At 42.2% G+C, this 25,820-nt stretch overlaps 1 protein-coding gene across 1 annotated transcript in view; it reads right to left on the reverse strand.

The window, feature by feature from the left end:
- Positions 1 to 25,820, reverse strand: part of glt1d1 (glycosyltransferase 1 domain containing 1) — a 37,456-nt gene that overhangs the window by 8,168 nt on the left and 3,468 nt on the right. Inside the window, exons 4-6 of the mRNA XM_004544143.4 lie at positions 24,770 to 24,821; positions 23,693 to 23,729; positions 23,202 to 23,258 (exon numbers count right to left, since the gene is read on the reverse strand). Coding sequence (XP_004544200.1) covers positions 23,202 to 23,258; positions 23,693 to 23,729; positions 24,770 to 24,821 — 146 coding nt within the window. The remainder of the gene's footprint in view (positions 1 to 23,201; positions 23,259 to 23,692; positions 23,730 to 24,769; positions 24,822 to 25,820) is intronic.

Consider the following 25,820-nt stretch of genomic DNA (forward strand, 5'->3'; position numbering starts at 1 on the left):
AACGGGACAGACATGACTGGGGGATAGGACAGGGAGAAAGAATGAAAGAAAGAGAGGGAGAGAAAGAAAACCAAAGGGGAGAAGAGACGGTGAGAAGGGGGGAAGAAAGAAAAAAACAAACAAACAAAACACCTGGGTCACCTGTATGGAGAAAAAAAACAGAAGAGAAAGCAAACAACAAAGAGCAACATAATAAAAAAAACAGCACCATCACAATAAACTAGCTAGCAGTAGATATCAGTAGATACTAAATAATAAACGATATTGTGCAGCACGCAAGATAGACAGCGCACAATGTGCTTTGAGGCAGCAGCCAAGAAAGCTGTAGTCCGCGTCTGTGAATACCCGTGTGTATACCTGTGTGGATCAGCATGCTTGCATTCCAAAGGTTTCTCCATGTAACGATCTGCTAGGGAGTGTGGGGAGCCACAGCCCCGTCCTCCAGGGTATGAAGCAGGTATGGAGGAGATCAAAACTCCAGACATCCAGAGGCCCCCAGAACACAAGAGACCAAGGAAGACCAACAGAGGGGCAGCCGCGCCACTGTCCCAGTAAGAGCTGAGGAGAGTCCCAGATGAGGGCTCACTCAGCAGCCGCGGAGCAGAAGCCAGGGGGAGTTGCAGTGACGCGCCTGTGAGCTCCGCCGGCCGCCAGCTGTGCCTGAGTGACCAAGCCCCAGGCCGAGAGGCCGGGGGCACCCCACCTCCGAAGTGGCCCGAGCGAGCCCCAGGCTCCAGGCCCCGATAAGCGGCCGCCAAGGAGTGAGCCGGTGTGTACCCGGACGCCCATCCCCAGACACAAAGAACCACCAACGCACCGACACCTGAGGGAGTCCGCCACTGGCAGGGGAAGTGGTGGTGGGTGGAGATAGGCCTCCAAACCTTGGAGGGCCTGAGATGTACCTACTTCTACTGTATATATAGTCAAACCCAGGAAGTAGTGGTAACAGTTGGAACAAAGCTGTTCCAAAATTAAACCTGAACTAACATTATGGACTTTTCCTCAGTGTTTCCGTCAGTGCTAGGTACTTCTTGGATGTCCTTGCTAGACTTTGTATTGTGTTCAAGGATTGTTTCCTGTTTTAGTCTGTTTATTGACTAGAATAAAACAAAATGAACAACATTCTTGACAGAACAAAATGGAGCTCAAGGACGACTCAAACTCGTGAGTTTACACTTTCAAATCATTTTTTAGCTTACTGAGGTAACTGACGTCACACTCTGTTGTCTCGATGCATGCTCAATCATGCAGGTTACTAAATCCCAGAAAGTTGATTCTGTTCATCTGCACGTAACGCTTTCAGTACATTTCATCACTCACACAAATGACTTCTTCAGTGACTTCAGCTAACTGCAGTTTCCCCAACTATAAGACAGGCAGGGAGGTCCGTCCTCCTCTGAACTGAGGAGAGGGCTTACCGATATATCTTTCACCATGTCACAATGCTGTGATTGTTGCTTTTCCTAACTCTATGTTAATGGTACTGATCAATTGTCACGATAACGCCAAGTAAATGATTATAAAAAAGCCCATTGTTAGTCTGTGGAGCTAGTTTCAGTCACTATGCACTGTTTATAAGTTTGGGGAAACCTGCAGTCAGCTGAGACTGTAGATGTCACTTGGATGAGTGAGTGAGTGATGAACCCACTGAAAACAAAACATCCAGATGAACAGAATCAGATTTCTGGCATCCATATCCAATTCTAGTCTGTGAGGAGAAGTGTCCGTCACAGCCACATACTAAGCAGATTACTGTTTAAAATACAACAAAGCTCCCTTTGTAAGCAAAGATCTGACTGCAGAAACATCCATCCATCTATGGCTCCGTGTATGCACTGCGACCATAGCTGGACTGGCCATTGAGCATACCGGGCAATCGCCCGGTGGGCTGCTGGCGATTTTTTGTTTTTAATGGGCCGATCGATTTTTTTTTTTTTGGAAGGGTATAAATAATGAAAGGTGTTGGATTGGCCAATTGGTCATGATCGACTCTGGGCTGGACCAATTATAGCCGAGGAGGTCGGATGCACCCTCCCCCTTGTTTAGCAATCTCATAGACGAACTAAAGAAAATGGAGAACAAAAAAAGGAAAGGAGGTGCAGAAAAAATTAGGGCCAAAAAGAAACAAGCCCTTCAGGCAGACGCTGCCAAATGTGTAAAAATAACTGAATTGTTTGGCGGTAGCTATGGCATAGCTTCCACAGATTTAGCATCATCAGCAAGTGGTGGAGGCCAGCAGGTGGATAAGGGAAAGGGGAGGCAAGAGGAGGAGAGACCCGAGGCGGCCGCCGGTCATAGTGGCAGAGGAACTGAACTTCAGGTAAGAAGTTATGACCTGCTGTCTATCTGTGTCAGATATAAACCAAGTTTAGTTGTAGTTTGTTTTCGTTGTGCTGACTTTTTACAGTCGCTTAGAATAACTGGTACTGCGTACTAGCTAGCATGATGGAGTTTATATACTGCTGGGCGGGTGCTATGAAGTTACTGATAGTAAATTTTATTTTATGCTTAAGGTTAGTTTCTCAAACTCTTCAAAATCTTAACAAATTGTGCCAATCCTTACATGTTGCACCAGGCTGATTTATCATCAAAAGTGGAGAAGTCTGTGACAGAGGAGACAGAAGAGCAGCAGAGAGAGATGGAGCAAGAGAGAGAAATAAAAGAGCAGGAGAGAGCGATGGAGATGGAGAGATGACTTTATGTCATCCATGAGGGATGCATTTGACATATGTTTCACATATTATAGCCCAACAAGTTACTTATAGCAATTTAAATACGAGCAATCAGTTTTTGGCAAATACCGGAAATCAGTTTTTGGCAGACAATCACCTTTTGGGGCGATCGTGGCTCAAGAGTTGGGAGTTCGCCTTGTAATCGGAAGGTTGCCGGTTCGAGCCCCGGCTTGGACAGTCTCGGTCGTTGTGTCCTTGGGCAAGACACTTCACCCGTTGCCTACTGGTGGTGGTCAGAGGGCCCGGTGGCGCCAGTGTCCGGCAGCCTCGCCTCTGTCAGTGCGCCCCAGGGTGGCTGTGGCTACAATGTAGCTTGCCATCACGTGTGTGTGACTGGGTGGATGACAGGTTGTGTAAAGCGCTTTGGGGTCCTTAGGGACTAGAAAAGCGCTATACAAATACAGGCCATTTACTTTTGGCACAACACCGGCTATTGCAGTTAATAATACAACAGCTTCTTGCCATTTTTTGTGTTTCTTTTTATCGCTGTGTAACTGAGTTCAATTGAAAGCCTGCATGCACTAGTACCTCTTGCCACAAGTTCCCAGAATCCTTTGCGGTTTTACCCCTGAATGACGTCACATTTTTGGTGGGCCGGTCTCTAGTCAAAATGCCCGGGCCAATTTTTTGTCCCAGTCCAGCCCTGACTGCGACTAGCTTCAACCAAGGAGATGACCCTTCGAGGGGTATTTGTTCATCACGCATTTGATCTTAAAAAAAAAAAAGTGTTGGACAATGTCAAATTTTTAACTGACTGTTGCAACAAATTTAATGTTAAACATTCGTAAAAAATTACAGTTTATCCTGAGAGGAATGCTAACATCTGTGTCAACCTTGTTGACGTTTGTGGCTTTGAATACATTCTCTACTTTAGAGGATAGAGGGGGAGTCAGAAGTCTGCCAAAATCATTAGGATGAGTAAGAGAACCCTGAATGTCTGCATTTTTTACCAATCCATCAAATAGACGTTGGCATATTTTCCAGCAGAAAGTGCAAATTTTGACCTGCTGGTTACACAGAAAGAATTCATAGATTATTAAAGTAGGTTTGATGCTCTGGGGACCATGACTATATACAAACAGCTGCGGGGAAATCTATCCAAAAGCTGAATGGACTGCCAAATGCAGAGCAGAAAGTCTCGTGAAAAGAAGATTTAGACTTTATCGACATTGATTTTTGAGCCTTTATGTCAGAGAAGACTGTGGTTTTATGCAAATTTAAAGCAAAGCTGGTACAATAGCAATACTTTAGGGGTTGAATTTGAAAGAATAAATAAAATTACATTACTTTCTGCCATCAGTGGTAAATAATGGTATAGTTGGCCACAGAAAATTGACAGAAAAATCATTTTTAATCCTTTAATCCTTATTGAAACAACCCAAAATGCAAAATCACTGCTGCTGCGAAAACCATTTTGGCAATGGTGTTACCAATTCAAGCCAAATCTTTAAAAAATTTTTTTACAAACTCTGCCCAAGTTTAAAGAAACAAAACAAAAAAAGTGAAAGAAATCAAACCACAGAGCACCAAGCCTGTGGTTGCAGTACAGTGACACTCGAGTGAAATCCCCTGCTGCCAGATAAGTCCAGATCAGAAGGCTGAAGCAGCTCTTTAATGCTATTAAAGAGCATCTTAAAATGACAGCCTGGAGACTGGGCACTGACCCCGATCCTAGGAGAAAAAAAAAAGCTTTTACATCTGTGGGATGTATCAAACTTCCTTCCATTGATTCACATGATCTGAAAACGTGCCAGCTAAGCTAAACATCCGTTCAGTTTCTCCAAACAAGCTGCAGGAAAATACTACAGGAGCTCGAATCATGTCTTAGCACAGACCTGTCAAAATGAAAAAAACCCAGTGAGGAAAAAATATTCTTTCTCTGTCTGTGTAGTTCTGTGAGATCTATGCAAATCATAGTTTTTGTTTGTTTGCCTTTGATTTCAGAAGGGTAACAACCCCTGTAATGCTTTAATCAGCATGTGTGCATGCGTATGTCTCAGCATTGCTGGAAGAGAACATACAGTATCTATCTGAACAGCTCTGCTTTCATCTGTTGAGCGGCATGGTATGTGTTTTTTTGGACTAGACAAAAAAATGACATAACCGAAAAACTCAAGTATGAAAAAAAAAACTTTTAATTTGAAAAATTCCAATAATTAGCACTTCCACTGTACATATTATGCTTTGAGGTATCTGAAAGGTTTTTGACCAAACTACATATGAAATGTGACGAGTGTGTGATAAGCAATTTCGCACACCACATGAGAACTGCACACATGAGCTGTGAAATGACCTGCATTTTGATCAGTTAAAATTAATTATACTTGACGTCTTATAACATGCTAGAGTCAATCCAACCATGGAGCAACTGACCTGGCTTAAGACTGGGACTATAAATGTGGGAACATTGCTACAAATCTATAAATAACCTGAACTCTCAAACAGCATTTGCAGCAATTCTGAAAATCACTTTTTTTGTTTTAATAATTATTATTCTGTACAAATGTGTTTAAAACGAAGGAGCAAAAGGTATGTCATGAACCATTTGTGTCCATCTCTGTTCTTTCAATACCAAAACATCAGTCTGAAAACTAGTTATGAGAGTACAGACAAAAAACACAAAAACTGTAAAAATCAAACAACATCAAAAAAATCAATTAAGGCTTCCCACCTGACCTCTTTACAGAATCACCTGGTTTTTTTTACCAGCTTGGCAGATTAGGAAAATGCAGGCAAAATGATCTTTGTTCATATGCTGTAACTTGTTTTGATCAACCCCCAATCCCACCTTTCCCCTCGGAAGTTTACACAAAATGCACTTTAAAAAAAAAGTTTTATCCGGTAATTCTTAAACCAATAAACATGATATAATTATACTGAAGCTCAGTGTTGATTATTTTAATACAGCAAGCCACATTATACTCTCTCATTATAAAATACTAACCAAAGGCTCTGACAGTACATTTAGCTCATTAAGATATTGTTTTCTTAATCTAGTGCCAATACTTTAATAGTTAATTTGATAATTAAAGAGGCCACATCCTTTGTGTGGTTATGAGAAGGCATCCGTATACACTTTGAAAAACCTGAATGACTCAGGCCATTACTGTATCACTCAAACTGTGACACTGTGTGACAGCTTAGTTATCTGAAGTGCCCAATGACATCTGCTGTCACATCCTGATCGATACAGTCTAAATATGGCAGATCATTTATTATAAGTAATGAGGTCACTGCCGTTGTGGCACGTGTTTGAATGCGAGCGACTCTATCGCTCCTGGATTAGAGTCTTTACCCGTGAGCCTCGTTAATCTGACCTGTCAAAGACTTGTCTTCATAGTGGTAAAGACTTTACTGTCAAATTGTACTTGTAAACATTTCAATCTATAATAGATGTAAAGATAAGATAGATAAGATCCCTTTATTATTACCCACAGGAGAAAGTCGTCCAGGCAGCTGCTTGATCAAAAAACAACAAACATCGCAATAAAACCTTAAATGGGCAAATTTTAGGAAAGGCAGACCTTAAAGTAAATATACAAACAGATGACTAATTAATAACGCCTCATCAAAGCCTCTCTACTTTTCTTTGTGTCCAAGATGAGCTGTTCATTTATCCGCTAACAGACAGAGGGGCAAATAAATGTTTATGTTGCTTCTGCATACACACGGGAATTCTGTAAATCTACTGCCAGAGATTCATGCATGCAAACAGTGTTCAAAAATGTCTTGGTGAACGGTCACTGTTTCTGTTCCCATGATGAAAAATCTGTCAAAAATGTTTAGTACAACTTTGGTAAACTACGACGCCGCACAGCTTGATGGATTGTCGGAGGATTACGGCTACCGTAGTCAGGAGCCTTGCGGAGTAATCTGGTTCCAAAACTTCGTCTGCTTCAGGTCCCAAAGTCAAATGAACACTGTGGCATCACTGAGAGTTGAAAAACTGTCTAAATTCTTTGGTCTTTAATAAATTGATCAGCGTTGCTGCTTTACCAGGTGTAACAATTAAGTTTAACATCCAGGGATACATGAAAACAGAATTTATTAAATTTAACAAAGTTAGAAGTTAGCAGGAAGTTAGCTCGCTAGTTTCCACCTAAACATGATATAGCATGTTCTGACTGAGAGATTTGTGAACAAATTCAAACGTACTGCTCTGCTATCACTTCAAACATAAATGAAGACAGAAAACTAAACAGCAGTGATGTTTGTAGGGTTACTGAAGTTGGACTAGCTGGTATATAATGATGTGCTATGTGATCGCTAGCGACACAGCTATGTTAGCATAACATAAACACAGTGAAGCTGGAGGATGAACGCTAATGGTACGGAAGTGGAAGCAAGAAGAATGAGTTGAGTAAAGTTTGACTTATCTGACTATTTTATTTTGCTTAATGCGCCTTATGTATGAAAACAGACCCGTTCATCAACAGTGAAATGGTCCAAAAAATACGGTAATATTACTGCAGACGCCAAACACTCAAGGGAGCTCTGATTTATTTTTCAAAAGTTCAATTCTTTATTGACTATTTTAAATACTTTACCAACCATGTCTGTAGATTAGCTCACTTATCTTGTTCACATTTTGGTCCAGCTATTTTATTTAAATCTACTTTATTATGCTTACTTGGATACATAATTTTGGAGTTTATTTCATTTCATGTTTGATAAACGACAGACTTAAAACAGACTGCCTCATCTTGATAATATACTCAGACCCCTGCCAGCTCCAATCTTTTTTCCCCTCTAATTTTTGAAAATATTGAGCTCACGTACAGAGACGCTATCTGTTCCGCATGCTGTTTTGTTCAAGCAAAAAAATAATAATAAAAAGAAATAAGCAAAAATGTAAATGTTGATGAATTTTCACACAAACATTTTCCACATGTCTGTGTTAAGTGAGTGACCCCATATCAACGTGGACCCTGCAGGGACCTGTCTAATGTCTGGGAAAAGTGGGACACTCAAAGGATGACCTCCAACTGATCTGGGCTCTACAGTAAATTCTTCAGGGGTGTAGGTAGATTAGGTAAAAACAACAGTGACACCTCAAACTTTTATAACATACTGGTTATGCTGGGAGTGAGCACAGTCATTTGTATACAAACAAAAAGGTGAACTAACGACTCCTTGGCCGGGCTCTGTACCTCTTACTATGATGCCAGAAATAGTAAGAGGCCTCTCTGAAGGACTCATAGCAATTAATGAAAAAAAAAAAAATACACTCTATATAAAAACTCTCATTGCTCTATATAACTGTAAATAAACCACTGTTAGTGCTGAAATTTAAAAAATAAAAAAAATAAAAATCCTTATTTTTAGCCCTTGGAGATCCCTAAAAAAGACATCCACCTTGATCCCTAATGGACATAAATGTCCATTCCCCAAAAAGTGCAATAAAAATATTATATATTAATATTTTTTTCCACTTTAAATTGGTCAGTCTTTTAAAACTACTTCTCCCTGAAATATTCATATAAAGTTTTAATTATATTTTCGTTGTTTTAACCCTTTAAATCCCAGTTTTACTTCATGAGCGCCCTGTTTTTTTAGCCCCCAAAAACAAAAAAACTCAATATTTAAAAAAAAAAACATTTGAAGTAATATTTGATTGTTATTATAATTAGGCCTTTGGATGGACTAAAGATTGGCACCAAGAGTCATTTCGATCGCCTTTTATTTTTTTTCCAGGAGCGCATTTCATAAAATGCACACTATCGACCACGCCCAAAAAGTGCAATAAAAATATTAAATATTAATTTTTTTTTTCACTTTAAATTGGTCAGTCTTTTAAAACTACTTCTCCCTGAAATATTCATATAAAGTTTTAATTATATTTTCGTTGTTTTAACCCTTTAAATTACAAAAAAACGAAAAAAAAAACTAAAAAACTAAATATTTTCCCAAAAAAACATTTGAAGTAATATTTGATTGTTATTATAATTAGGCCTTTAGATGGACTAAAGATTGGCACCAAGAGTCATTTCGATCGCCTTTTATTTTTTTTTCCAGAACCAGAAAATGGTCTCCAGGCGGCAAATGCTGCTCGTCGAGGCCGAAATGAGTGCATTCTCCCGGGTTAACTCGCGACGATGATCGGGGCATGTTGCGTCGGACTCCTTTTTCCAGCGCACACTTCCGGTACCACGTGACAACAAATACGTCATTTCCTGTTGACTAAAAAAAAAAATGCACCCTCTCATGGTCCTAGGGACCGAAAAATGGTCCGCCCGATCAGCGGGCGAAACCGCTGCTGCACGCCGGAAAAGAGGCGTCATTTCCGGCAGGTCTGTCCAAGCAGCCCGCTGTTTTCCAGCAGAGGTCAAATGTGAAGCAAGGGCGCCACCCGGTGGACAAATAAAAAAAATTACAACTCTAAGGCCTGTAGTCCAAAACGAAACCTAAGCTGGAGACCTGACTTTCGATTTGACCATAATTTTTCTGGCGTGAAAAATAGCGTTTATAATGGGTTTCAATGTGGACATTTTTGTCCAAAGGGACTAATGTGGATGGATTGCTGTAACTTAGCCATTTTAGGCTGATTTAATGAATTGACACCACAATTAAAAAAAATAAGTAAAAAAAACATTCTTTGACAAATTTGGCTTTAATCCACTCAACACAGTGAAGATGGTTTAAAACTAAAAATAAAAAAGACAATAAATGTCCTTAGGGATCTCCAATACTATCTTAAACATCACAGAATAGATTAGAGAGTTCAGCGAAAAGCGACTGATGGCGAGTGTCTCACAAATCTGCTGTTATGCGAGTTTGATGAATAATCAAGACTTAATCCATCGGTGTCAAACTCTGGTACGTGGGCCAAATTTGGCCCGCAGCCTAATTACATTTGGCCCGCTAAGCCATACCAAATTACTATTAGAGCTGGCCTACTGGTATTATACAGCTAATATATATATTGTTTAGTATTAAGCTTTGCTTGTTTCATATTCAGTTTTTCAGCAAAACGTGTCCATAAGAAAAGATTCATTCTTATATCTGGAGGAATAAATATATTTCAATAAATATTAACGTTAGCCCGCGATTTTGTTCCAGTTTTGAATTTTGGCCCACTGTGTATTTGAGTTTGACACCCCTGACTTAATCTGTTGATTTGTGTTGCTCAACCTTAACTTTATGTTACTTAATACATATATATTTCCCAACATGAAATTCTCTACATTATTTTTTGGTTCTTGAACATGACTTTTTAAAACTATTTGTGGCAGTGGACAAATTCATGTTGCCCCTCACGCCAGAGTCATGCAGGTCACAGATTTTCATAAATCACTTGTATCATTTTTAAATCAACCATTTATTAAAAAAATGTGTTGCTTGGTTAGGTCGAGGCACTACAAACTCCTGGGTTAGGTTTGGAGAAGGACAATGGGTCGAGTTAAAATACAACAGCTGACATGTCCTAAAAACCCCCAAAAAACTTCTGTTACCATGGTGACCAGTTCATGCTTTCTCTACACAAAATACATGCTATGTTTTATGAAAGTAGCAGGAAAATATATTATAAAATATAAACAACTATTTGTGTGGACGGAAACTGATTTTGGTATTTTTTCATGACTCATGACCAGAGATGGGTAATCCGATTACTTTTTTCAAATAACGAGTAAAGTAAGGGATTACTATTGCCCATTGCGTGCGCTACCACGTAATGGGAAACTCACATTGAAACTCGCGGATTCTTCCATTGACCGCTGCGGCACACCTGCACCAGGGTAAACCTCCACCTACCCTACTCCTGCTATACAGGTGAAAATAGAGCAAAAGGACCGCTAGTCTTTGACTTTATTTATTTTCTGCTGTGTTTTACTTGCATCTATTTGGAAGAGTGAGTGTAAACACACAAAAAAGAATTATTTTATATGCTGGAATGTGCAGAAAATAGGTTTAAATATTAAACAAATTTCTTCCAGTCAGAGAATGTTGCATATAATTAAATTTTTGCTTGATGCATAAAGTTAAAAGATTAAAACTAATAAAACAAGTTTTAAAAAGAGAGACTTTTCCATTTGATTACATTTTGTATGATGGATTATGTAGAAAAAGTAGAATTGGGCTGAAAGATCTATCGCTTTATCACCTATTCAGGTTGTAAATTGTGTTTTTTAAAAAGTAACTAAATAACTAAGTAATTAATTACTTTTGAAAATAAGTAATCAGTAAAGTAACTGGATTACTTTTTTGGGGAAGTAATCAGTAATCAGTAATTAGTTACTGATTATTTTTTTCAAGTAACTTGACCAACGCTGCTCATGACATGAAACTGGGCTGATCACTCAAAGATTTTGTTCCTCATTTTATTGCTGTTTAAGGGTTTATGGCTTTAAGTCACCTGAGCAATGAGATCACGTACATTATGTGCCAACAGGCACTCAGAGTGGCCATTTTACTACGCATCTGTGCATTTTTTGTAGCAATGCCTAAATGTTACACTGATGCTGCAGTGTGCCAGGTTACACATTCACACATGAAACGGATGCATTCATATGCCATCAGAGTAACAAAGAGGAGAGAAAGGAGGTAAAAACATCACTATGACTATATTAACTACTGTTAATTATTGTTTATCCTCTGATCCGCTTCCTGTGGAACCTGTTTAATAATTGTGCACTTTGAGAGCCCTGTATCTGCAAAACAGCAAACTCCCTGCTTGTTTCCCATCATCCTTTAGTTACTGAAAATATCACTCTACAGTGCTGGACTTCATCTATCCCTTAACCCCATCTCGCCAGGCACACAGCATGGGCCCAAAACAACCTACACAGACATGTACACACACACACACACAAAGTGACTTTCATTGAGAGAAAGACTCTGAAATTCAGTGCTCAAGCCTGTTTCTTTGGAGGCTATGACATCCAAAGGGTAAAACAGAGGCACATACAGACTAGTCGTCTATCTTCAATCAGACAGGAGGGATGCTTTGGCTCTTTTATGTCCACTAGTTGAAGGTTTTTTTTCTACACTGCAGTACGTGGCCACAAAGAATACGGCCATGCCCAAACTTCCATTCGTGTTGAGCTTGCCTATATATAAATTACTGTAGATTTCACAATTTAATAAGAATTAATTCATGTCAGACAAGATGGAGGGAATGAATAAGTAAATCAATATGCAGCAGGATCTGGCAGGAGTGAATGAACACATGGGATGGTGCCCTCTGCAGTGCTGGGAGTGTATGTGAGGACAACGGTAGGATGAAAACTGGCAGGAGAGAAAACAGGTTGCTGCAGGAGTTACTTCTGTCAGACTTCTGTTTAAGGACAAAAAAAATCATTTCCTTTTAAAAATCATTGTTCAAAAGCAGGATATGGAAAATCTAGTCTTTTAGACAGCAGAAAGCCGAGCACCCCCAGTGATAACTACAAAAACAACGCCTAATGACTCCTTAAGCAATGTTAGCCTCACAAAGGCACATTTCTAATAGAGCAAAGACTACAGGGTCAGTTTGTCTGAATGAGATTCTCCGCCTTGCTATGATGTTCTAGTCCTGATCAAACACAAGTTAAAACCCAGTGTGTGTGATTTATTTTATCAAAGCAATCATGAGACTAAGACAATTGTCAAAAAAAAAATTATAATTTTAAAAAATGATTCTTAATCATTTGAAATGTAGCCGTCCCACATCCACCGCAGACAAACAAACAAAAAGTAATGAATAAATAAAATACTAACACATCCCCATGAGGAAATAACAAGGAGGAAGAAACCGCTAAATTGTTTACATATCTAAAAACAACTATGAGTCAGATTACAGTGCTTTCATCGCTTCTGAAAAGGCACACTCGAGCCGACTCTCATTTCAAGTATAATAAATGGAAAAACGACTGTGGAAAATGTGTATTACTTGGTATGGATGGGAAACGTGGTGATAAATGGCCCTGGGCTTGAATGCTATTAATCAACTGTTCCTCTCTGTACTCAATGGGGTTCTCCCTGAGCACTAATGTACTTGGGATGGACATCATGTTACAATGTGCAATTTAAAGTCTGGATGAGGCTCTGAGTAACAGTACATAGTTATTGAGCAATTGAAATGGGAGTTGGAAGGCTGGTGGAGAGAAAGAGAAAGGAAAATATTCAATGACAGACTCTGGCTTCTGAGAAACCACCAGTAGTACTTTTATGCACTCCTATTTCAGGTCTGGGTGCATGTATGTCATTTTGGTCCTATCGTGGTCTGTGCAGTTGCTCAACTGGAGTGAGAAAAAATAATGCAGGCTATCGCTTGTATACAATGTTGCAAATGCTTGCAAAATATTACATGCTTATGTATAGATGGTGAAAACAACACCACTAAAGCTGGTTTATGAAGCAGGCATATTAACACTTTTGTGAATACGTATCCAATATAAAAACACCAACAAAAAAATAATAAATAATACAATAGAAAGTTAAGCACAGCAGAAAAACACAGTACTGTGGAAAAGTCGCAAGTTCCCTTTCAGTTGATTCACTCAGTACAACACATAGGTATGGGATATCGCGCCCTTGCGTGTCCTGGCTGAAGAAACCTTTATTCACGCCTTTAAGGCAGATGACGTGTGATGACATGCGCACGGCCCCGCCTGCACATATAGCCGCTGTCATCACAGTCATCCCTCAGTTCTTACGCTCTTCACCTCGCTGAGAACACCTCTGGTGAGTTGGGCTAGCTAGCTGCTGCTAGTTAGCTCCGTTGTCTGCCGACTTGAACTTAGCTTAACTGCCCCTGTTGGTTTTAGCCTCCACCGCGCAGTTGGTGTGTAGGTTGCCCGCGGAGCGCTAATGTCAAGTTTTTCCTGTGCAGCGTTTTGCTTTGCGTTTTGGAATGGATTCCAAACCGAAGCGAGCAAAGCAGAAATCTTCTGTTCGCCCCGTCCTCAGGGATGCGGTTTCTCTTTGCATGAGAGCGACCAGCACGATGCCTGCCCTGTCTGCCTGGGGATCGTCAACGCGAGCCCGAAGCCTGTGCGTTTTGCCGCCAGCTCCGGCGCTCGACCATGGAAAGACGGGTGACGTTTGTGGAAAAAGTGCTGGGACGCTTGGCTGTCGCACGGCATGACCCTCTCCTTTCCGAGTCTGGAGCCCCGGCTTCATCCGGTCGATGTCCCCCGCAATTAGCTGGGCTGACCACATGGAATATGTTGACGGGTTAGCTGATGACGAGCCGGAACCATGCAGGAGCGCTGACTGGCTTCAGCCTGGTTGAAGCCCGCCAGCGATCCCCAGGAAGACGATGACGTGCTGGACAGCCTGGAAATCCATGGTTTGTCGGAGGATGAGCAGGAGAGCTCATTGTCGGCCCAATGTGCCACCGCTGCTGCGCCCGTCGGCCACGATGACACCTCTCTTTTCTCCCTGTTTTGCCGTGCTGCTGAGAAGCTGGCCCTCTCCTCCGACAGAAGCTGTCGCGATTCGCGGGTTTTTTCCTCCCACCGGAGCCCGCAATGGCCAAAAACTGCCTTCCTACGTTCCCAGACTTTCTCTGCGAGCTAACAGCATCATGGGACAAACCTCTGTCTACCCCCGTCACTGTGCCCGGCTATGGACAGTACATGGAATTGGACGGCGCCGAGGGGGCTGGCTTAGCTAACCCACTCCCTATGGAGCCATCTCTGGCTGCTTATCTGGCCCCGTCCCATAACCATGTTGTCGGCGGCCCCGCAACTCTGCCGTCCAAGCACTGCAGATTCTCTGATTCGCAGCTGGAGAAGATTTATCGGGCTCAGGCTGGCACTGCTCGTGCCATGAGCTCCGTCACCATGCTCCAGACGTACCAGGCAATGTGCCTGGCGGAGCTCGGATCGCTGGTGCCTGATGACAGCCCGCTGGCACCTCTCCGTGGGTGCTGCGAACCGTTGCCATGGGTTACCAGTTGCAGTTCTGGGTCAAGCCGCCTCGTTTCCAAAGAGTCGTAAACACGACTGTCAACACCGAGGCGGCCATGATACTGAGAGAGAAAATAAAGGCGCTATTCCAGAAAAGAGCAATATGAGTGGTCCCCGCTTCGGAGACAGACAAAGGTTGGTACAGCCGTTATTTTGTTGTGCCGATAAAAGAGGGAGGGCTTCATCACATCCTCGACCTGCGAGTCTTGAACACGTATCTACGAACGTACAGGTTCAAGATGTTAACACTCAGACAGCTCTTGAATGCAGTCAGCCCGGGAGATTGGTTTGCAACAATCGATCTAACAGATGCTTATTTTCATGTGGCTATACACCTGAAACACAGGCAGTTTCTGAGGTTTGCATTCGAGGGCGTAGCCTACGAATACCTAGTGCTGCCGTTCGGGCTGTTGCTCGCTCCTCGCACCTTTACAAAATGTGCGGAGGCAGCGCTAGCGCCCCTCAGAGAGAGAGGCATCCGCATCTTAGCCTACGCTGCCTCGCTCAGTTTCAGCTGGGATGCAGACTGCGTTTCCAGATGATATTAAGCTTGTTGGGCATGATTTCATCTATGATCACCATAGTGCCACTTGGACTGTTAAAAATGAGAGCGTTTCAACGCTGGACTCTCTCTCACTGTTTGTGTGCATCCCGTCACCTCCGGAGGAGGCTGCCGGTAACTGCGTCTTGCATGCTAGCTCACCGTCCTTGGAGGGAGCCCAGGCTGCTGCATCAGGGCTCTCGGATTGGGAGGGTGTTGTTTCGCAAGGTGGTGTCCACAGATGCTTCCCTAAGAAGGTGGGGAGCGCTGTGCGAGGGTGCATCAGTGAGAGGGATCTGGTTCGCAGCCCAGCGCCAGCTGCATATCAACCACTTAGAGCTGTTAGCAGTGTTCTTAGCTCTAAAACATTTCCGTCCAGTCCTGGAGGGCCAGCATGTCTTAGTCAGGACGGACAATTCAACAGTGGTGTCTTACATAAAGGGGCAGGGAGGAACACGTTTTCTCCCCCTGTTGAAGTTGTCTCGCTTTCTGCTGTTATGGTGCAGTGTTCATTTTCTGTCTCTAAGAGCCACCCATGTTCTGGGCCACCTGAACCTGGGGCCGGACCTTCTCTCCAGGGGGGTCCTCTGGTGAGAGAATGGAGGTTACACCCTTTAATAGTGGCTCAGATTTTGGATCTATTTGGCAAGGCACAAATAGATCTTTTTGCTTCCAGGGTAAATACTCACTGCCCCCTGTTCTTCTCCATAATCGACCACGATGCACCCTTGGGCTTGAACGCGCTAGCGCACCAATGGCCAGACGTGCTCCTGTATGCATTTCCCCCAGAGTAAATGATATCTCCAGTTGTAGAGAGAGTGCGTCGGCATTCCCTCTCTCTGATTCTAGTGGCCCCTTGGTGGCCCACAAGGTCGTGGTATGCAGAGATAATCAGCCTGCTAGCAGCGAGTCCTTGGCAGCTTCCTCTCCGCAGGGATCTCCTCTCTCAGGCGTGAGGAGAAGTGTTTCATCCGCGCCCAGATCTGTGGTGCCTTCATGCTTACCTGCTGAGAGGTTAAACTTGATTTCTAAGGGTTTGCCACCTAGTGTGATAGCGACAATTCAGAGTGCTAGGGCCTCATCTACTAGAGGCTTGTACGCTTACAAATGGTGAGCCTTCAAGCAATGGTGCCAGGACCGCCACACTCTCCCAGGGATCAATAAAGTATTCTGATTCTGATTCAGTGCTCTACTGTGGATGGTTTTGACATTACTGCAGGAGCTGCTGGATAAGGGCCTTTCATTTTTGACAATTAAGGTTTATTTAGCAGCTATATCTGCTTGTCATATTGGCTTTGACGGGGTGACACTAGGTGCACATCCCCTCGCCATACGTTTTCTGAAAGGAGTTTGCCGGCTGAGGCCCGTGCTTAAGTCCAGTGTCCCTGCTTAGGACTTGTCTTTGGTGCTGGAGGCCCTTTGTAGCCCCCCGTTTGAACCCATTGAGTCTGTGGATATGAAATTTCTTTCATATAAGACTGCATTACTTCTCGCTTTGGCTTCGGCAAAGCGAGTGGGTGAAATTCATGCGCTGTCTGTGCATCCCTCCTGCACACAGTTCTCTCCTGATGGCCACAAGGTTGTATTGCGTCCAAATGCTGCCTATTTTCCCAAGATCATGACTGCATCTTATAGCTCAATGGAGTTTGAGTTGCTGAGCTTTTGCTCCCCTCCTTTTGCATCTGAGCAGCAGAGGAGGATGCATTCTCTTTGTCCAGTGCGTGTGCTACGCACCTACATTGAGCGCACTCAGAATGTGCGTTTATGTGACCAGCTGTTTGTCTGCTTCGCTAATCCAAATAGAGGTAGAGCTCTGTCCATACAGAGGCTGTCCCACTGGATCATAGAAGCTATCTCACTGGCATACGGCACCAGAGGTCTTGCTTTGCCCCACCGGGTGAGAGCTCATTCCACCAGGGGGATGGCAACCTCATGGGCTCTTTTTAAAGGGGTGCCTGTAGCTAGGGCTGCTCAATTAATCAAATTTTAATCACGATTACGATCTGGGCTTTCAACGATCATTAAAAATGAATGTGCCGATTATTAGCACCTCCCTCATGCTTTACTCTGGCGCTGCTCCGTGTGGCAAATCGAGCGCACCTCTCTGCATTTCGAACACGCGTCACAACAATTAAGAGGACCCGAGGGAAGCTCGGAAAGCTAAGCAGAAGTTATTTGGAGAGGAGCGTGACTGCCGTTGGTTGAAAAGAGAGGTAAAAAAAAATTTAAGTGGTGTGGAAACCTTATGGGTTCGCGGAGTCAGACGTGGATCAAGTAGACATAGTGTGTAAACTTTGCTACAGTGTCGTACCTGCACCACGGAGTAACACTGCAAAGTTCACTAAACATAGATGTTTACATTTTTCATTTATTTTTTACATTGCAAACATTTGCACTGTTATCAGTATTTGCACACTATTTTATATTATTTTTTAAAGTCATTATTCAATACATTGTTATTGTTAACCCTTTAAAGCCGGTCAGAGCGGCACGCTCCGTTTTGTGTAACTATTTTTAAATCCCTGTAGAACCGGAACCATGTAAGCTAGCGCAATAATTTTTGCATATAAAACTTACATCTTATGCCATCAGCTTGTCCTTGGTCACGGTTTCCTTCCACATAAAGCTTTGCAAAAATTGCATAAAAAGCGCTTGCAGGAACAAAAACATAATATTCCAGAAACACGCTTTGCCGATCCGCTCAGCTGTTCGTAACACTTCCCACATTGAAACAGACGTCAGCGCGAACTATCGCATGTCCGCCATTTCCTGCCCGAAACAGGAAATGACATCATTTTCGCGAAAAATGTAGTTTTTTACTTGTAGGCCTTAAAAGCCTATACTGGTGTTTTTATAAGTCATGTTTGACTTCTTTGAATAGTTTCTGGGATGCTTAGAACTCGAACTGCACTGCTGGAAATAGTTTATTTTGATGCACATGCTGTTTTCTTTGCAAATTTACATCATAGGATTGTTTCTTTGTTTTTCCTGCAGTATATAAAAATTGCTGTATCTCCAAAATAAAACTATGAAGACACTCAAAATAAATTTCCTGTTGTTGTAAACTATTTTTTGCAACTTTTTTGTATTTAAAGTTTTGAGGGATAAACCTCTTAAATTTCTCCAAGTGGAAATATATGTAAAAAAAACAAAAATGATTTTCTATTTTTTTGCAATTTATTGCACTTTTTTGCAATTAATGTAGTTACTATGGACTTAATGCATACATATTATTAAAATATGGGCTATAACAGTTGTATTGATGTATAGCAACTTGAAATGCTCCCACAACTGGCACTACAACATGTAAAAAAATAATATAAGCTCTGGCGGACTTGCCCATATGGAAAAGTTATATATAAATCTTATAAAGTTTGTATCTGTCTTGTGTGAAACTTGTATGAAAAGCATATAAGAGTGAAAACAGATATAAGATCCCTTGAAAAATTATATAATGAAACTTGTATGTTTTGGATACTTACTAAAACAATGTATGAAAGTAATGAGAAAGTGGCCACTTTCATGAGTAATCACATATAAGTTTTTACTATTTCTTTTCCATATGGGTGGTTCTATAGTAGGTCTTAAAGGGTTAAATAAATATCGTCAAATAATCGAGATCTCAATTTCAGTGAAAATAATCATGATTATAATTTTTGCCATAATCGAGCAGCCCTACCTGTAGCTGATATTTGTGCGGCAGCTAGTTGGGCATCACCGCACACTTTTGTGCTGTTTTATCGGTTGGACGTTACAGCCCCTTCGGTGGCTCATGCTGTCCTTTCTGCTGGGTCTACCACTCACTAAGGACGTGGTGGTCCGATTCCGGTTCGGTGGCTGCTCTGCAGGGCGTGTATATACACTCAACAAAAATATAAACGCAACACCTTTGTTACTGCTCCCATTCCCCATGGGATGGACGTAGAGACCTAAAATTCATTCCAGATACACAATATAACCATCCCTCCCAAACAGTGGTCACAAATCAGTCCAAATGTGTGGTAGTGGGCACATCTGCCATATTGAGATAATCCATCCCACCTCACAGGTGTGCCACATCAGGATGCTGATCTGACATCATGAGTAGTGCACAGGTGTACCTCAGACTGCCCACAACAAAAGGCCACCCTGGAATGTGCAGTTTTTTGCGCTATTGGGGGTCTGGGGACCCAGAACCGGTCAGTATCTGGTGTGACCACCATTTGCCTCATGCAGTGCAACACATCGTCGCATGGAGTCTATCAGATTGTAAATTGTGGCCTGTGGAATGTTGGTCCACTCCACTTCAATGGCTGTGCGAGGTTGTTGGATATTCGTGGGAACTGGTACACGCTGTCGTATACGCCGGTCAAGCACATCCCGAACATGCTCAATGGGTGACATGTCCGGTGAGTATGCTGGCCATGCAAGAACTGGGACATTCTCAGCTGCCATCTGCCCTGAACAATGTGAACCATGATTCATCCGTGAAGCGCACACCTCTCCAACGTGCCAGACGTCATCGAATGTGAGCATTTGCCCACACAAGTCTGTTACGGCGACGAGCTGGAGTCAGGTCAAGACGGGCATGCAGTTGAGCGTCCCTGAGACGGTTTCTGACAGTTTGTGCAGAAATTGTTTGGTTGTGCAAACCAATTGTTCCACCAGCTGTCTGGGTGGCTGGTCTCAGACGATCTTGGAGGTGAACCTGCTGGATGTGGAGGTCCTGGGCTGGTGTGGTTACACGAGGTCTGCGGTTGTGAGGCCGGTTGGATGTGCTGCCATATTCTCTGAAACGCCTGTGGAGACGGCTTATGGTTGAGAAATGAACATTCAATGCATGGGCGACAGATCTGGTTGACATTCCTGCTGTCAGCATGCCAATTGCACGCTCCCTCATTGCTTGTGGCATCTGTGGCATTTTGCTGTGAGACAAAACTGCACATTCCAGGGTGGCCTTTTGTTGTGGGCAGTCTGAGGTACACCTGTGCACTACTCATGATGTCAGATCAGCATCCTGATGTGGCACACCTGTGAGGTGGGATGGATTATCTCAATATGGCAGATGTGCCCACTACCACACATTTGGACTGATTTGTGACCACTGTTTGGGAGGGATGGTTAATTTTAGGTCTCTACGTCCATCCCATGGGGAATGGGAGCAGTAACAAAGGTGTTGCGTTTATATTTTTGTTGAGTGTATGTCACATACTCAGTGTTGGGAAGGTTACTTTTAAAATGTATTCCATTACAGAATACAGAATACATGCCCCAAAATGTATTCAGTAACGTATTCCGTTACGTTACTCAATGACAGTAACGTATTCTGAATACTTTGGATTACTTAATATATTATCATGCTTTTTACAACAACGTGAATGTACTATTGCTGTGTGATTTATTACTATTACTGAAGGTCCGCGACTCCGAACTGTAGTAAAGGGACCTCTGACTAATACGGCGGGGTCCGTGTCGGCTTGTAGCCGAAAACTAGCTTTACTTTGTTGTGTGGGTCAACTTTTCTTGCGAGAGACAGAGAGAGGCGTTGAAAGGCTGCTCCAACAGAACTTATTGTTTTCGGAGGAAAATACGAACACAGCGTACAGTCGAGTCTTAATAGCTTACTTACAACTGGGCTCGTCAGGCACTCTTCTTGGCTGAAGTGGTTATTATTATATTTACATGCTTCCAGCTCCCGTTTCTGCTCCATGACAGCTCATACTTTTCCTTTTTCTCCCTCCTCGTGCTCACAGACCCATAATGTGTATGGCAGTCCATTCTCCCTGCAACACGGACTACACTGCCCATGATGCTCCATTCTTTAGAGCTATGCTTGTAGCATTCCGCCTGTTAGCTTAGCACAACAACAACAACAGGCGCTCTCTCACCCAGGAAACACACAGTCGCAGAGAGAGAGAGCGTCGCCCTGTAACCATGGCAACCGTAACGCTGCCGCCTGGAACAACAGAACGTAGCTGTCAAACAAAACCCAAACAGTCCTGACCCGCGACAAAATGAAACAGGAAAGTACCGCAGTGTAATCCATTTATTTCAACAAAGTAACTGTATTCTGAATACCACCTTTTTAAACGGTAACTGTAACGGAATACAGTTACTCATATTTTGTATTTTAAATACGTAACGGCGGTACATGTATTCCGTTACTCCCCAACACTGCCCATACTTATGTGTTGTACCGAGTGAATCGACTGAAAGGGAACGAATAGTTATGTCTATAACTTCTGTTCACTGAAGGAGAGGAACGAGGTACAACACAAGGTGGCCCCACTGAGCAGTTTGGCTCGGTGAAGAGCGGCTATCGAACTGAGGGATGACTGTGATGACAGCGGCTATATGTGCAGGCGGGGCCGTGCGCGTGTCATCATACGTCATCTGCCTTAAAGCCGTGAATAAAGGTTTCTTCAGCCGCGACACGCGAGGGCGTGATATCCCATACTTATGTGTTGTACCTTGTTCCTCTCCTTCAGGGAACAGAAGTTATAGACATTTTTTTCCAAGAAGCCAGATTTGTAATTTTTTAAAGTCCTTTTCAGCAATAGCTCTCCAGGCTTTCTGAAGTTGTTGTTAAGTTGTTAAGCCACATAACCCCAACTTATGAATCACTCAAGCATAAAAAAGGTCCCCAACTCAAGGGATAAAACAGTGTTGTTTCGGCACATAACAGATAACTTAGCTTAGACAAATTTGAAATTGAATCTTTAACCTTTCTGTTTACAGCAAACTGACGCAAAAACATATAATTTGCTAACTTATCTTTAGTTGAATCTACATGTCAAAGATAACACAGTTTGACAGGCATAAAATACTATTTTTGCACCAACAATGTGATTTGCAAAGTGCTGTTAGCTGACAACTCGGCATATCTCAGTATGGTTTGCAGTGTGTCCTTAAACAATTTGAGGAAACTGGACAAGTGGAACACAAAAGAACAAGTGGCAGAACTAAAAAACAATCTTCAGCAGATGTTTAGCTTTCAAAAAGACATTTTTAAAAAATCCAGTAAAGACCAGAGGTATGACCTGAGAGAGGTCATACCTACCAGAGATGCATCTGGTAATTTACTGTTCATTGAAGCCTCATCAGAAATGGTGTCAGTTGAAGGCTGGCTGACAAGAAGCCATTTATAAGGAATGGAAACAAGGAGAAAATTACACAAGAACGCAACTGAAAATCAATGGCAAAGGGTCTATTGGAATGATAAACCCAAATATGACATTTTTGATTAATTATTGTCAATACATTTAGAGGAGGTAGGAGAGAGGCAGCGTACAACAGTGCGTGTCTACAGCCATCTGTAAAACACAGTGGAGGCTCTGTCATGGTTTGCGGCTGCATTTCACCCAGAGGTGTTGGGGATCTCCTTAAAATCGATGGAATTATAAACACAGATTTTGATCAGTCATGCCACACGACACCATCTGGAAAGCACTGCCAATGCATTAAAAGCATACCTGGATAAGGAAAACTCACTGGATTAAGCTCCCCAGAGCTTCGACCCCCAACATTATTGAAGCAGCTTGGGATCATATTTGTAACAAACAAAAGAAAAAGCAGAAACATCCAAAGAAAAGCTTTGAATGTCCTTCAAGAAGCCAAAGGATACTTACAGAATTTCCAAGATAGCTTGAGAGAGTTCAGACTTGAAGAATTAAGGTAGTGACACCAAACGTTGACTTTCAAGCTTATAAGAATTGTATGAACTCTGTAATTGCTTTATACTTTACTGTATATTATAATATTTCCATATATGCACACGTTTCAATAAATTGCTACACCTACTTCACATTTCCCTAAAGAAATGAGGGGTAGCTCAAGACTTCTGCACACTACTGTGAACATAATTTCAATATTTTCTTTAAGGCCTTCCATTACAAGAAATAATAATATTTTTTATCACTTTGGATAAATAACTGATTTTCCACCATCATCAAACAAAATATATATAAAAAAGACCGTCTAAAAAGAAATCTTCCACTGTCAATTACACATTTTGCAAAGTGTACCTGGAATGATGACAACCTGAAGCACTAATAGTACCTGAGCTCCTCAGGAATTCAGTCCAGCAGAATTTCTCAGTAACGTCTGTCTGGATGCCTGTAATATAAACACAGAGACAGCCATAGTGAACTTCATAAAAAATAGTGCAAAGTGCTCCAAATTATCAGTGATCCAAAATACAATTTTTGTGTTCTGTGTAAAAAGCACTTCAGCATGATCACTCTCTGGGGACAAGCCTGAAAATTAAGCTTTCACTGGTTTGGGCTCAGCCATGCAGCTGGCCCGGGGGCTCTTGTCTAATCTATGAAGGGACACTATTTGCCAAACAAGGATACCGGTGGTAAACAACATGGAAGAGAGATTTGGGCTGTCCTACATGGTACGGTGGCCAATGGCAAGAGCAAACACAACTCTGTACTGCAGACAGTATGATAATGGAGGGAAAATGTCAAAGCTGATTAGTGCAACACTTCAATGGTGAGTCAAGGATGCACAGCATCAGGCGAGGATGTCCATCCTGCAGAACTTACCTTGAGGCTGGACGTAGATTTTGCTGCTTTGGGACACCTTCAGAGGAAAAAAATAAAAAAGAAGTGGTTAAAACAGCTAACAGAACGCAATCAGCAATTATTGGCAGCGTTTGTTTATAGAAATTACATTTGATTATCACCAACTGTGCTTCTCTCTTTTTTTTATGTCCGACAATAGGGACAGCCATTTAAAGCTCTTTGTGTTCTAAGCATATTTAAACAGAGTACTAACTTTAAAAAGAGACTCAGGAAAGCAGTCGCTAAGATAATGCGGGTGCCGCAAAATAAATCAGAGGGGACGGGAAAGAAATTGACTGGATGTTATCACACCAGATCCATCCGCTATGTGTGTTTTCTGTCGCAATAAAAAGCTTGGCGATGCCTCTCAGTGCCTGTCCTGTCTACCAGCTGTCAGCACTAAATGGCAGAGATAAAGCACTCCACTTGCCTCAATCTGCAGCCTATGGCTGGAATCTAATCTGAAAATAAAACACTGTAATATTGTTTTAATGCCAGACTATTACGGGACAGGGCAGGATATTGTGTTTGTATAGTCAGAGCCCTTCTGCTGTATTTATTGACGCTGTCATTCTCCTGCCGTCTGCAGATGTGCTGTAAAAATGTAAACAAAAACTTTCTCTCTTATTATAAGCTGCAATTAAGCAGACAGAGTAAGAATCTGGGGGAATTGAAATACATGAACTGCGGCCAAACATAGGGCATGTGTGAAAAAAGTGATATCTGCATGTGTAACCATCATGCGTCAAAGTTTAAACTGCATGTCAAATGGCTGGACAGCCCCACCTGAAAGCCCATCCCTCCTCCCACTGGGGGAGGGGGCATTTTTTGTAACTTTCTGCAACTATCAATCCAGAATTTACAACTTCTGGTTAGTTGTGCAGAGATGAGGGAAAATAGTAATTCTTCTTTTCTCCCTTTTGTCACTAAATTTCACGTGTTCAACCCAATGCAACACTATCAGCGGTCCTCAGAGAGATAGCCTAAAATGTGCTCGACTCAACTGAACCACGAATTACTTCAGTCAGTGTATCAAAAAACATAAGTGCATAATCATACCAAAAATAACTCTGCCTCTTCTTTCAGTTTGTCAGTAAATGCAACAGCAAACCTGATTGGGAACAAAGAAACACTTCATTATCACTGCTGTGCGAGGCATTTCAGCAAAACAAGAATTTTCACTATAGGCAGTAAATTATAGCCTTTTACAAGTCATAATGATTTTGACAACAATAAAAGGGGGGAAAAAGCTGTGCTAACAACACTAAAACACAGAAATCTGCAGGCAGAGCAGTATGAGAGCAGAAAAACTGCTTGTAGCTCGAAGCGAAAGGATTTCAGTACAAAAAGAGAAAGAATACAAGCTGGAAAATGAAGGGAATGTAGAGCAAAGAAACAAAAACGAAACAAAAAAACTGAAAGAAGATACTAATTTTCATTTGTAAGTGTGCATTATTAAATGGGCAAACAAGCCCTGGGCAGTGATGGGACTTTATGATCAAGGTTGGGATGAGATGGCACTAATAGTGGGAGGCGGGTGGATTGAGATGTTTAAAGCTTTGGAAAACAGGCTCTCGCACATTCCTCTAGAACAGGGATGGGCAACTCCAGGCCTCGAGGGCCGGTGTCCTGCAGGTTTTAGATATCACTCTGGGTCAGCACACCTGAATCCAATGATTAGTTCATTACCGGGCCTATGGAGAACTGCAAGACATGTTGAGGAGGTTTAGACATTTGAATCAACTGTGTTGGATCAAGGACACATCTAAAATCTGCAGGACACCGGCCCTCGAGGCCTGGAGTTGCCCACCCCTGCTCCAGAGGTCTTTTTCTAGATTTACTGCCATCTACTTTAATCAGCTAGAAAACTGAGACACTTCAGTGTGATGTCGGCTTGGATTAGAGCATAAAATTTAGATTAGCCAGATTAGCCATTAGCCTGCTAAACTAGTGGTTAGCTTGAATTCTTTCAGTCTTATTCTTTCCATAGATTGTTTATTAAAGATGGACGTAGTCTCAGTAGTTTGCGAGGTCGTGCTTTGAAGCCATTTTGGTATTTTGAACCTGGACATGATGAGGGAGGCGTGGACCTGACTGATAAACTAAAGGA

This window comes from Maylandia zebra, linkage group LG12 (assembly GCF_041146795.1).
Source record: "Maylandia zebra isolate NMK-2024a linkage group LG12, Mzebra_GT3a, whole genome shotgun sequence".
Lineage (NCBI taxonomy): Eukaryota > Metazoa > Chordata > Actinopteri > Cichliformes > Cichlidae > Maylandia > Maylandia zebra.